The sequence below is a fragment of the Asterias amurensis genome, chromosome 2 (assembly GCF_032118995.1).
Source record: "Asterias amurensis chromosome 2, ASM3211899v1".
Classification (NCBI taxonomy): domain Eukaryota; kingdom Metazoa; phylum Echinodermata; class Asteroidea; order Forcipulatida; family Asteriidae; genus Asterias; species Asterias amurensis.
In genome coordinates, this window is record NC_092649.1 from 23100885 (window position 1) to 23113647 (window position 12763).

General features: G+C 42.7%; 2 protein-coding genes across 2 annotated transcripts in view; both read left to right on the forward strand.

The window, feature by feature from the left end:
* The window catches only part of LOC139954245 (U6 snRNA-associated Sm-like protein LSm3), a 514674-nt gene that overhangs the window by 69079 nt on the left and 432832 nt on the right, over nt 1-12763 (forward strand). The gene's annotated exons all lie outside the window — the stretch shown is intronic.
* The window catches only part of LOC139954240 (methylglutaconyl-CoA hydratase, mitochondrial-like), a 70234-nt gene that overhangs the window by 24074 nt on the left and 33397 nt on the right, over nt 1-12763 (forward strand). Inside the window, exons 2-4 of the mRNA XM_071953960.1 lie at nt 129-196; nt 536-623; nt 3566-3745. Of these exons, the coding sequence (XP_071810061.1) occupies nt 129-196; nt 536-623; nt 3566-3745 (336 nt within the window). The remainder of the gene's footprint in view (nt 1-128; nt 197-535; nt 624-3565; nt 3746-12763) is intronic.

Here is a 12763-nt window from a genome sequence, read left to right on the forward strand (position 1 = left end):
GTTTATCAGTTTATGAATATGGTGGATTACATAAAGTGCTTACACTGCCAGCAGCTTTTTTTCGCTGGCAAAACCAATTCTGTAATGTTCATTTAAGTTTAAACTCTTCTTCAATTTTTACTTTTCAGGTATTGTTGTGTTTGCATTGAATAGACCAGCAGCAAAGAATTCATTTAGCAAAAACCTTGTCAAGTTGGTAAGTACTTGTTTTAAAAAGAGAGGTCAGAGGGACTTTATAAGGCATCTTCTTTGACAAATGGACCATTTTACTATCTCAAAGGTCATTTTTCAAGAAATTATTTTTTACCTCTTAATACCTCTAAATAATTGTACATATTTAGGTTTACTAAAATTTTCCTGACAGCCCTTTTTCTACCCAATTATCAGTAACAGTAACAGTAACAGTAACAGTAACAGTAACAGTAACAGCTTTCTTAATTTTGATATCCTAGTCTTTATGTTTTGATATCCTAGTCTTTATGTTTCATGTGTTATATCCTAGTCTTTATGTTTCATGTGTTATGTTTTTAAACAGCTTTCCGAAGCAGTATCTACTGTGACCTTTGACAAAAATGCAAGAGTAGTTATTGTCAGGAGTGATGTTGCAGGAATCTTTTCCGCAGGTATGTTTCTTTTAATGACTTGTTTATTTATCTCAAGAGGATAAAATGATCACCACATGCCTTTACATTCTATCAGGGTAAATGTATTACCTGAAGGGCAGTTATATAGCTAATTAGATATTCTGACCTACCGTCAGAACAGTATTGTTTCTGTCAAGATTTTAATTTTTTTTCTTATTCTTTGTTTCCGCCTAAAACCCATAGCAATTGCACATGTTTTTTTCTTTAAACCTAATCTCCTAGACCATAACTTTAAAACAGTGAAATCATATACCAAATTGAAGCTTAGAACATGTAAACAAAATTAAAAATCTTAATTAATTAGCCACGTAATCTTCATTTGAACATAACTGGTTGCAGTCGCTTCCATGTTATTGTTAAATATTCTATTTGGTAAATGCCATACAGTATGTACCTTTTATGAGTGGTGACTTCTTGAGATGAGATTACACATTTGAATATAACTGGATGCAGTCGCTTCCATGTTATTGTTCAATTCTCTATGGTAAATGCAATTCAGTATGTACCTATCATGAGTTCTGACTTCTTGAGAGGTGTCTACTAATTCTGTTTTCCTACCATCGTTCAGGACATATTACTTTCTAACCGGCTTCAAGGCCCATTAGTTTACGCTTGTACAAAGTACGAAGGTTTTAGGTTTTCGTTCAAATGAACGTGCGTAATTAAATAGGGGTTTTCAACGACGATGACACACCATCGTGTCCAAAGATGTACACTAAACTTAAACAGTTTGAAGATAATGACAGTTGAAAGCTTCCCTTAAAACATTTCTTGTTGTGGTGTTATAGTTTTTGTGAAATGAGTGAAAAAAATGTCAAATTTAGACTCCGAGAAATATGGACTTTTGATGACGACCACGACGTCGTCAAAAACCCCTAAATGCAGTTAATGCTACATTTCAACCCTACTTAATAGTTATAGGCGTTAGCAGTTCATATTTAGTGACAATGTTCGCAAAATCACAAAACGAGAATTATTTCGCTGGATCATAATCCCCTCTGTTGATATAGATACATGTTGATATAGATACTCGAATCGTGCATTGGCCCTTATAGCCAAAGATTATAAAGCGCCGCAAGGCGCAAGATGCGGAACTGAAGCTTTATCTATTGTTGGAATGTGAAATACGCATGGGCGCCATTTCAGCAAGTGAATGCTTTGTTTCCCATTGATAGGAATGGTCATTGTACTGCACTGATCTATTGTTGTATCAAAAGAGTTACTTGCCGAAATGGCGTCCAGTGGGATTTCACATTTCAGCCCGAGTTCCGCATCTTGCGCCTTGCGGCGCTGTATAATCTTTGCTTATAGCCTAGTGGTTATCAGTCGTGCTTATTACTTAGATACCTGCGAGTTCGAATCTTCGTGCGATAACAAATTTTTTTTCCCCCAAAAACTAAAAAATATTTCTTTTTGTAATATTAAAGTTAGATTCTTATCTTTGTATCGATAGTGTTGCCTTTTCTTTTTCTCAATTGTTAGCCCAACATAACATGTGTGCATGCATGGCACGATGATGTTTGAAAAACACAGTAAGCAGAAAATGGTGATCGTAAGCGCAGAGTTTAGTGGTTAAGAGTTCTGTGAAATCAAATCGTACTAGATCAAACATCAAACCACCGACCCCAAAAAAATGTTAAAAATCTTAATTAATTAACCACGTGACCCATATTTGCATATTTAATTGGGAAATCTTTGTAGCACCATATCTCAAGAAGTACACTGCCGTTTTTTAGACTGTTTGTAGTTAAAGACTCCTGAGGGATTGGAGATTAATTTTGAAAAACCGTGAGTTATGATGCCACTTCCGGTTGACCCGGAAGTAGAGGTCGACATGGGGTCATGGTAACCTAAGGCTAATCTCCAATGCCCAAGGATCCTCTAACTGAAAACAGAACCACCCCAACTCATTTAGAGATTGTTATTACATGGTGTTACCACAAACTCTTCTATAACTGAAAAACAGTTTGAAAATCGATATTGCCACACTTTGGGTTGACCCGGAAGTAGAGGTCAACTTGAGGTCACGGTTTTTCAAAATTAATCTCCAATCCCTGATGGGGAGTTTGAGTAAATACGTGTACCAACATGAACTGAACTTCAAGTACACGGTTCAGAAGCTGTTTAATAATTATACAAGTTCAGCTTGCCTTTCAGGAAGGTAACCGATTGCACATTTTACCACGAAAGAACATGTAAAACTAGACATTAGGTGTTTGTGAACAAACACAAAGCTGTTCCGTGTTCTTTTGCTTGGATTATGAGCTAAAATACCCAAGGAGTCTATAATTGAAAAAACTCATTTAGAGATTGTTATTACATGGTGTTACCACAAACTCTTCTATAACTGAAAAACAGTTTGAAAATGGATATTGCCACACTTTGGGTTGACCCGGAAGTAGAGGTCAACTTGAGGTCACGGTTTTTCGTATTTACTCAAACTCCCCATCAGGCCTGTATGTTTCGTTTTTGAAGGGGCAAGGGCACCAAGGCATTTGTTCTGGTGAATTTCTACTGGAGCACTTTAAGGGCACTGATGCAATGGCCAGGGGTAATTGAGGCAATCGCCTTTGTTGCCTCCATGAAGTATCATGCCTGCCTCATAGTCATTGAATTAAAAATGCTTGTTCAACATTGACATGCGCTTTGAGCACCTTGTTCGGTGGATACATGCGCAATATAAATTGTCCTTATGATGATTATTATTATTATTAGGGTTAGCAGAAAATGGTAATTTGTTTAGCCCTTGGCAAGGCTTACTTGTGTGACTTAAATGAGTAATGTCAGGGAAACTATTCCAATGCACTGTCTGCTCTGTGAGGAAATTTTTAATGTTTGCAATTTCACTTGATTAACAGAAAGAGGAAAACAAATTAACTTCCTATTAAGCTGAATCATAGTCTCCTTGTTTGTTACTCTAGGGGCTGATCTGAAAGAACGTGCTAAAATGAAACAAAGTGAGGTTGCTCCATTTGTCAGCAGTGCACGTCAACTAATAACTGATTTGGGGGAAATGCCGATGCCTGTCATTGCTGCCATTGATGGAACTGCACTTGGAGGAGGACTTGAACTTGCCTTTTCTTGTGATATCAGATTAGCAGGTGGGTTAATGGTGCACTGTATAGTATCGATTATCTCTAGTCTTCTCTTGTCATGTGAGACAATTAAGTAGGTTGATATTGTTTTTGATCTATCAGGACTATCAAATGAGAATGTAGACCTGCCAACCTGTCAAATTTTCCAGGGACAGTCCCGGTTTCTGAGTTTTTAAGACCCTAAAAATCCAGTTTGCTTGCGATTTTTCCCTACTTTCCTGATTTTATTTTTAAAAAGTTTAAAAGTCTACTTCACTCTACTTACCGGTAGAGTCGAATTACTAATTTGCATATTCCCTATGCCGCGAGGCAAGAATGCTAATACTTTCACAAACACACAATAGCGCCCTCCACTGTCCTACCCTCAATGCCCCGCGACATGCCTGCCACGGAGTCGTCCTCTTTTCTCTTAGCCACGAGTGGGTAAGGACGTGAAAGATCTGTGTCCAACAGTTCACTGTTTTTGTGATGAAATAAAAACGCCTTATCCTTTGCTGAGAGCTTTTATAAAGACTAGAAGTTGTAGTGTAATAGATTGTTGTTGTAGAGAGTTTGAGAAAAAAAATAGTTTGATTTCTTTGAGTTAAATTATTAGTAGTGTAAAGAAATTGGGGAGGGCTTCGACTGTTGATACTGGGGTTGCGTCCGTTACCCGGGGACAGTCAGAGCTCTCGGAGGGCTGCGCCCGCGACACTCCGTAGCCCGGCTGCGTCGGCTGGTGGACCCAACGATCAAAGAGGGGATCCTTCCCACTCCCCCTCTTCCTGGCAAGGCCAAGAAAACCGGTGCCAGGGTACTGACCAAGAGAGGCAGGGCAAAGGGTGGCTCCATTCCGGAGCGCACCGCCCGCTCTCCCAGCACCGCCTCGGGGTCTCTGAAGCCGGAGGGCATCCCCCCTCCACACGGCTCAGAGTACCCGGCCTGCACAGACCACGTGGATTTCCCCACGACGGTCGGTGACGGTCTTTTACGAGGTTATCCAACCCGAACGGCACCCGCCCATGCCATAGGCTGTGGGGCGCTAGCCATGGGGAAGAGGATTAATGGTGCAGAGCCGGGTACCTGGGATTCCCTCGGAATACCCCACTCACAGGGCCCGCCCTCGTCTTCGGGTTTCACCCGTTGCTCGGGTTTCCCTGTAACTCAGGCTTTCTCTGAGAAGGCCTCGGATTCGTCCTTTGGCTGGGTATCTAATAAGAGGCAGAAGCCTAGAAAGGACCGTCATTTGCAGTCATCTGACGAGTCTTTGCCTGACGCCCTTAGGAAACGTCATCGGGTTAGCGAACCGCTATCCCGGGACGCATTCCTGGTCACTCCTGTCATGGCTGGGTGCACTCGGATCGGGGCGTCCTGCCGTACACAGTCAGCCAGGCACCGGCCTCCACTCCCAGCCACCGTCCCACAACCACGGCACAGGAGGTTGCATGGGGTGTCTTGGAACAGAGTGGTGTGCGGTCACGCACGGGTGCACCAGCACAATCCCAGACAGGGATCAGCATACACCCTTCAGGGTCCTTTGTCTCTGATTGGGATGTAGAGCAACATGACTCATGCTGGCTGTCGATGAGGATTTGGCGATCCCGGCTGATATGATGGTGGCGGCCCTCCATTGTCTGGAACACGGGCTGTGCACCGTCCTCAACCAATTTCCAAGAGTCTCCACCCTAGCGACTTCTGCCCGTAGGGCGAACGTCCTAGATGCACTGTTCCTTCCATCCGTAGGGGCACACAAGCGGTTTGATGCGCTCCCCCTAAAGGGACAGGACCTTTTTTCGGGGCAGTTCCAAGAATCTATGAAGGCCAAGACCAGACGCCTTAAGGCAACTGACAAGATCAACCTCAAGACACCGCAGCCCTCCGCTCATGCTGACTCGGCCAACGCCCATCCCGTCCGGCCCTCTCAAGCGCCATGCCCTCGAAGGGGAGATCATTTCCCTTCTCCTCAAGCGGGCGGTGAGCGTTGTCCCCGACCAAGGGACGCGGATGGGGTTCATGTCCACTTTCTTCTTAGTGCCCAAGAAGGAGGCTGACACTTGGAGGCCGATCCTAAATTTGAAGCCCCTAAACCGATTTATCCGCCCAAAGTGTTTCCGTAGAAACACTGTGGGCAATCCTTGAATCAATCGATACACCTGCGTGGGGGGCGAGCTTGGACTTTCGGGACACTAACCTTCACATTCCCATCAGGGCCGAACGCCGCAAATTTATGCGCTTCCTCTACAACGGAATGCTATACGAATTTGTGGTGCTCCCCTTTGGTCTGTCCACCTCCCCTCGGGTTTTCACCCTCATGGTGTGGGCGATCGGGGCAGCACATGGAGGCGAGGACTGCTGATTTCCCAATACCTCGGCGATTGACTAATCGTGGGCTGATCGCTGGAGGCAACGGACGCGGCGCTGATGATTACTTGGTGCCTCACGTCCAGCCTGGGGTTCCTGGTAAACACAGAGAAATCGCACCCGATCCATTCTCAGGTGCCCACCTTTCTCGGTGCGGCTCTCGACCTTCAAAGGGGGCTTCAACGGGTACAGAACCTGCGTCAGTGTGTGGCCCTTTTCCTTCAGGCTATGGTGGCGCCAGCGGTGGCTTGGCTCAGATTACTGGGCCTGATGGCAAGCATGGTAGATACGATCGATTTTTGCAGACTGAGGTTGAGGCCTATCCAGCTCCATCTCCTCTCCTACTTCTGACCCAGCTGTCATTTAGTCAACCTACCGGTGCCTACCACGCTTTGGCTAAACCCCCACCTCCAATGGTGGGTGGAGGACGCCAACCTTACACGTGGTCAAATGTTCCGCCCGCCCTGACTGTTGGCGACCGTCGTCATCAACGCGTCTCTGTACGATTGGGCGGCGACCCTCGACCCCAGACCCCTGCCAGATAGCGGGGGTGTGGGGCACGGAACACCACTCAACCCACATCAACATCCTGGAAATGCTGGTGGTCCGAAATGCCCTTCAGCACTTCTGGGCACAGTTAGTGGGGGCAGGCCGTCCTGGTGCGCTCCGATAACGCTAGTGGTAGCGTATATCAATCACCAGGGGGCACCCGGTCGGCCCGGCTGTGTGCACTAGCCTGGGACCTAATCCACTGTTGCATGCAGCAGGGGGTTGCCCTGTCGGCAGTATACATCCCAGGGAAGGAGAATGTCATGGCCGATGCTCTTTCCTGGGGCTGGATCGTCCGCTTGACCAGAATAAACTCACTGTGTGAACGCAAGCCATTTTTGGACCAAGTCATTTTTATCTTTTGGACACTTGCGGTGCTCGGATTAAGGACTAGTTTAACCCCACGTCTGAACATACCCTAAAGGTAGGTAAAAAAAAAATGCGAGTATAACGAGCGAGAACGAGTTTTAACGAGCGCACTCGTTATTTTACCCTTTGACACCCGGTCCTGCATGTAATCGCGCAAAACGACACGCTATAATTGCTCACAGATGTCAATCATTCTCTGCAAAGCAGTAGTGTACTTTTCCAAAACATTTCCTAAAAGTCAAACTTGTGAATGTAGTTTTTGTTTTACTACATGTATGATGTAGCCCTGGACGATATCGAAAATTTTGACTGGCGATGTATCGTCAGGTAAATATCGCCGATATGACGATATATCGTGAAGATTTTTGAAAATTGAAAGTACCCTTCAGAAGGGGACAACAATGGCTCAATCGCACGCTAAAAACAGTTTTACCGCAAGGACGAAGACAAGACAAACAAAACATGACTGTTATGTAAAAAAAAAAAAAATAAAAAAAAAAATGGACTGTGTAAATTAGATAAATTTTATTCAAACCGCCTTGATGAAAATTACTGCATTAACATTACATCCATATTCCATGAAACAGAAAACGTAATATTTTTTTGTTTTACATCACTGGCTCTTAAGCAATTAAATCATATTTGTACCTCAATCGATTGGAGTGTTGCGATCTCTAAAAACCCATGGAGGAAAAACCTGGTGCCGCTATTTTTATTCCAATGCGTTCACGATCATCACTTTAGCTGTGCATGGATATTCACAATCGATTCGCTTGTGTTGGTCAACTCACCGTCAACACGACCGATGCTATTTTATATAGCTGTATGGCCAAAACAGTTCCAAATGCAGGAAAGCGCCCTCTGTTGTCCATGATGTACAATACAAGCCCTGTGAAGAAGCAAGATGGCGGCCGACGGCTTTTGCCGCCTCAAGATAATTTTTTTCAGGTTAAAAAACCCCCTCATTTTATTACCAAAATGTAACCAAAAACTAGTAAAAATTCTCTTTTGGTTAATACTTTACATTTCTATGACTCTTTTGTGGATTTTAAATATATTACTGGAGGTTTTGATGGTGAGTTTACGGCACCTAGCAAGTTGACATTGAGTTGACGGCAAGTAGATGAACCCGCATTTTCAGTGCGTCCGACATTTCCTGACGACAACGTGGTGATTTCTGGTCAAGGGAATTTCCCCTACAGCTTTGCACCCACTTGTGGGCACGGAAACACTTGGTTCATTCATCCCCTAATAATAACTTATAAGAATAACCGTGGGATTGAGGTGATGGATACTGCTACGTGGTGTTTCTGGCCAAGGGAAATTCCCCTGCAGCTTTGCACCCACGCTTGGCCACGGCAGCACTCAGTTCATGCATCCCCTAATAATAAAGTACCATAATAACAGTGGGATCGAGGTGATAGATACTGCTCCGGGTAGTCACACAGCACATAAACGGTTCAAGAACGTTGGTCATGCTTCAGCGCTGCAAAGAGAGACCACCATGTCTAGATATGATGATGTTTACAAGGTATGCGTTCAGCCACAACTTTCATTCGAAGTCGTAAAAGTGGGCATCAGCCCTAACAAATCTTATTTACCTGTGAGATTGTAAGAAATCCGTAGGAAAATACTCGATATTTTGAAAGATATCGTCTATGAAAAAAAATATCGTTTTGAGACGATATTTCGATAAATTCAAAACCAACATCGATATTGGCGATATTGTTTTCAATATCGTATCGTGACGATATTATCGTCATATCGTCCAGGCCTACTATGATGAATTTACTCGACTAATAATGGGCAAAGGCTTCAATAAAATTTAAATCTTTTAATATTGTGTAAAGTGCTTGGAGGCCATGCACAAGGTGCTTTATAAATGTTCCTTTATTAATGTTATTATTAATGTAACTACATCTTGTTTGTCTTGGGTTTAGATTTGTTTTAACCCTTGTTATCTTTTGTGAATTGATGTTATATTTTATTTAGTTTACAAAAACAAGACAGTTTTAACGTACTGATAAGAGATTAATTAAATTTATGGAAATACTTTTATGCACATGTATGATTAAATGATTTATTTATAACATTTAGTTTCAACTTTTACACAGAACAGTTGTAAAGGTAGCAGAGCAATGTACTGAAATGCAAGCACAACACAAACACATCAAAGAACAATTATTTTAATACAAACTCAAATAAAGACAATTTTAAGCTGTAAAAAAAATGAACCATCACAAAAAGATCGTAGCGCTTAAGCCTATTATCCACAATAAATAAACGGTTAAATTAACTTTAAATAGGTTTTACCAAAATAATTAACATTTATTTTTACATTTTTTGCAAAGTCCATCTCAAACCTAGAGCGTCGACTAGTCTTAATGGAATCTCGTTGAGTTTACAAGAAATGATAAAAGATCACTATTTGAATACAAGCAAAAGCTGTAGTAAGAAATGCAGTAAAAAATGAAAAGCTTAAGCACGTTATCCACAGTACAGTTAAATTATCGGTAATCTATACTTTTTCTTTTTTCTACGCATCAGAAGGTGTTCATCGATTGTACCCTTTTGGCCAATACTTATCAAACTGCGATGGCGTTTTATCTAGCAGGTATATTTCCTCTTACACCCAACAGTTGCTCTTGGACACCTGTTCTACAAGATCGAGGTCAAAACTATGCATCGTTTTTTCAATCAAACATAAGGAGTCTAAGTCAATAATTGTGAAATGGGCATGGAGTACAAAAAGCAAAAAATAATGGGAAGCGGCATACAGTACAAAGACAAAAATGGCCTGCAGTGTACAAAGCAAAAATGTGAAGCGTCGTTATACTTTGTATCAAGTTCCAGTAAAACAATTTTGTATTACTATTGAGCTTAGTAGTTGCCACACATCTAAGGGGACTTGTCACAAATCCCAGCAGTGAGGCATGGAGTGGGAGGTAGTGAGACCTTAAAGCATTCTGGTCTTTTAGCTTGATAAATCGTTTTGTGGGCTTCGAAAGGCTGACTGGTTATACTTGTTTTAATACAAATCAACTGTTCAATTATTTGTGACCATCGGGCCCATGTTTTGTTGGCGGCCGGCGAGGGAGAATTCCCTACCCCCGAGTAAAACAAAAAAAAGGGTGTTTACTGTAAGATGCTGGAAATCAATGGTGTATAATTTGCAACAGTACATCGTAGCACAACTACAGAAGCTTTCATAAGAAAAAACGACTGTGACCTCTGTGTTAAATGCATCAAGCATGGATGTAGAAATAGAAGGAAAAATAAGACCATGCATCAAGTGTGTGAAATGTGTTTGAGAAAGGTTCAAAAAGAATCCAGGTGTCATGGGTTTCCGATAGGATATGGCTACTTGGTTATAATTCTGAGATGTACATGTAAGGCATATGACAGTACACCACACCCCCACCCCTTGAAGCACAAACACGCCATAACATTCTGTATTTCCCCATTTCTGACCAGCCATATTTGGTTCCATGAGATAAGAAACCCAGCTGTTTATTTTGTCTTTAACGTAGACGTATTATGTTTTTACGTGCCTCAAGGTATAGGAATCAAAGTTATGGATCGAAAATATGTGAGGGTCGAAAGCATACCAGACGTTAGAAGATGGCGTGCGGCTGAACAACAGCTTCAAGATGAGTTCAACCTACTCTTGCCATACACGTACTACTACCCTACAATGTTACACTTTAGTACAGCAGCTTCCAATTCAGGGACAAATCTACCAGCTACATTACATTGTACTTCTGATGCAAGCCTTGATCAAGGCTGTGTAGACAATTACTCTAGCTAAAACCATAGAGCAAGGATAAACCCAAGCCGCCCAAATGCGATATTACATGTATACAACCAGTCCCCCGACTGACTCTAAAAAGAATAGCACTCCGCACTCTCTCACGCACCACACAGCGCCTGTACATTGTACATTTACGCAGCCCCCCACACACACACCGCTATTCCACACACCGCTATTGCCCACAATCCTAGCCCGTGAGCCGTCAGGCTCACAGCCTTGACAATCTTGTAAACCAAGTGGCTTATGTGTTTCATTGTTTTTCTTCGCAAATCCGTGGAAAATGGGGGGGGGGGGGGGTGAGTGAATATGCAAAGATTTATTTCATGAATAATACATCATTCTTAATAGCCAATCACACGCCATTATTGTTGGTCTAGAGGAAATGGATATGAATCATTAATTTACAGCCGTCCAATCAGCTGCACAAAATTTGACCTTTATTTTAACCTTTATAACAGACCGCCCCAATGGGAATCGCGCCGTCATCATTATATTCAAACATGACCTCTTCCAATGGCCAATCAAGAGCCTTTTATTACAAGTAGGGCACACTCATTACCGTAACCGCAAGACCCGGAAGTGTACAAGATCGCCAAGGCTGTGAGCCTGGCGGCTGACGGGCTAGGATTGTGGGCGATAGCGGTGTGTGGAATAGCACACGTGTGTGTGGGACAAGAACTGTGGAAACGAGAGGTTGTGTGCTTCCTTGGGTGAGAGCATGGTGTGCTATTTAAAGACAGTCGGGGGGGGGGGGGGGGGGGCGGAACATGAGTTGCATGGCATTCGGGCATCGCATTCGTGCGGCTGTGGAAACTATTACACAGCCTTGATCAAGGCTATTCTGATGCTAGTCCTGGTGTTATAATGAGACCCAAGACAACGGACCAAAGGACCCCTCCTCTCTTCAAACTTTTAAGTTGTTGAACACCATACCGACTTATACCGACCGAGCGAGGCTTGTCTGGCACCTGTACCAGTACAACAGACCCCTTATATAGCTAACATACATCATGCTCCCGACACGTGTACATGTACTACAGGGTAGGCCTATAGACCTTTCTTTTGCAACGTCACAGCACAAGTTTTTGCCAAACCAGATTGGAAAACTATGGAAAGCCATAAGTGAATATCAAGAAAATGTCGCTGTTTTTGGACACAATGTAACAAAATGTATTGATTTTGTTTAGAACAAAACAACTTATTGTGAGAGGTATTTTGTTTAATTGAAAGTTTGCAGAAAATGTTGAATTGTTTAAACATCTGTTTTTACGATTTAGTGTTTTACTTACATTCGGCCGACCATGCCAACCAAGGCGGTATGTTAATCAACAAAAGAAAGGTCTATATAAAACACACAGTCATGGACGTGGCATGATTGCTAGTAGTAACACATCATACTCAATCGCGCTTGTGAGTGGCCAATGTCTAGAATGAAACGCCCACATCCTGCATAAGCGCTTTTCTTGGATTTCCAATAAAATATTAAGAAAAACAGCTTTTAGTTACAGACCCATCAAGGCTGTTGTTTGAGCCACGCGCATGAGGTTGAGACACGACCGTACTCATGACTTCACTATACTGTTCTCGCTGTACAGTGTATGTTGTTCGTGTATGCACCATGTGCAGTTATTGTTGCCGAATCGATGCTGCACCGGGCCAGGGCACAATAGGACCACAGCCTTGAATCAAGGCTATTGCCAACCCTCACAATATCCCTGAACCCGCCAACCACACAACTAATCAGAGCATTGATGACTTACACTGGATCCTCTGAACCTTTATCTCTTCTCTTACCTCTTCAGTCTCCTGACGATGACTAGAGCAAGCTAGTCGAAACGTTGAAACAAATTTAACTGACTTCGCGGTAGTACAGTTAATCACGATCCTACGTATAAGCTAAAGTAGTAATCCCAGCCTATTTTCTATATCATCCGCCCGGGTAATAGTTAAAAAAG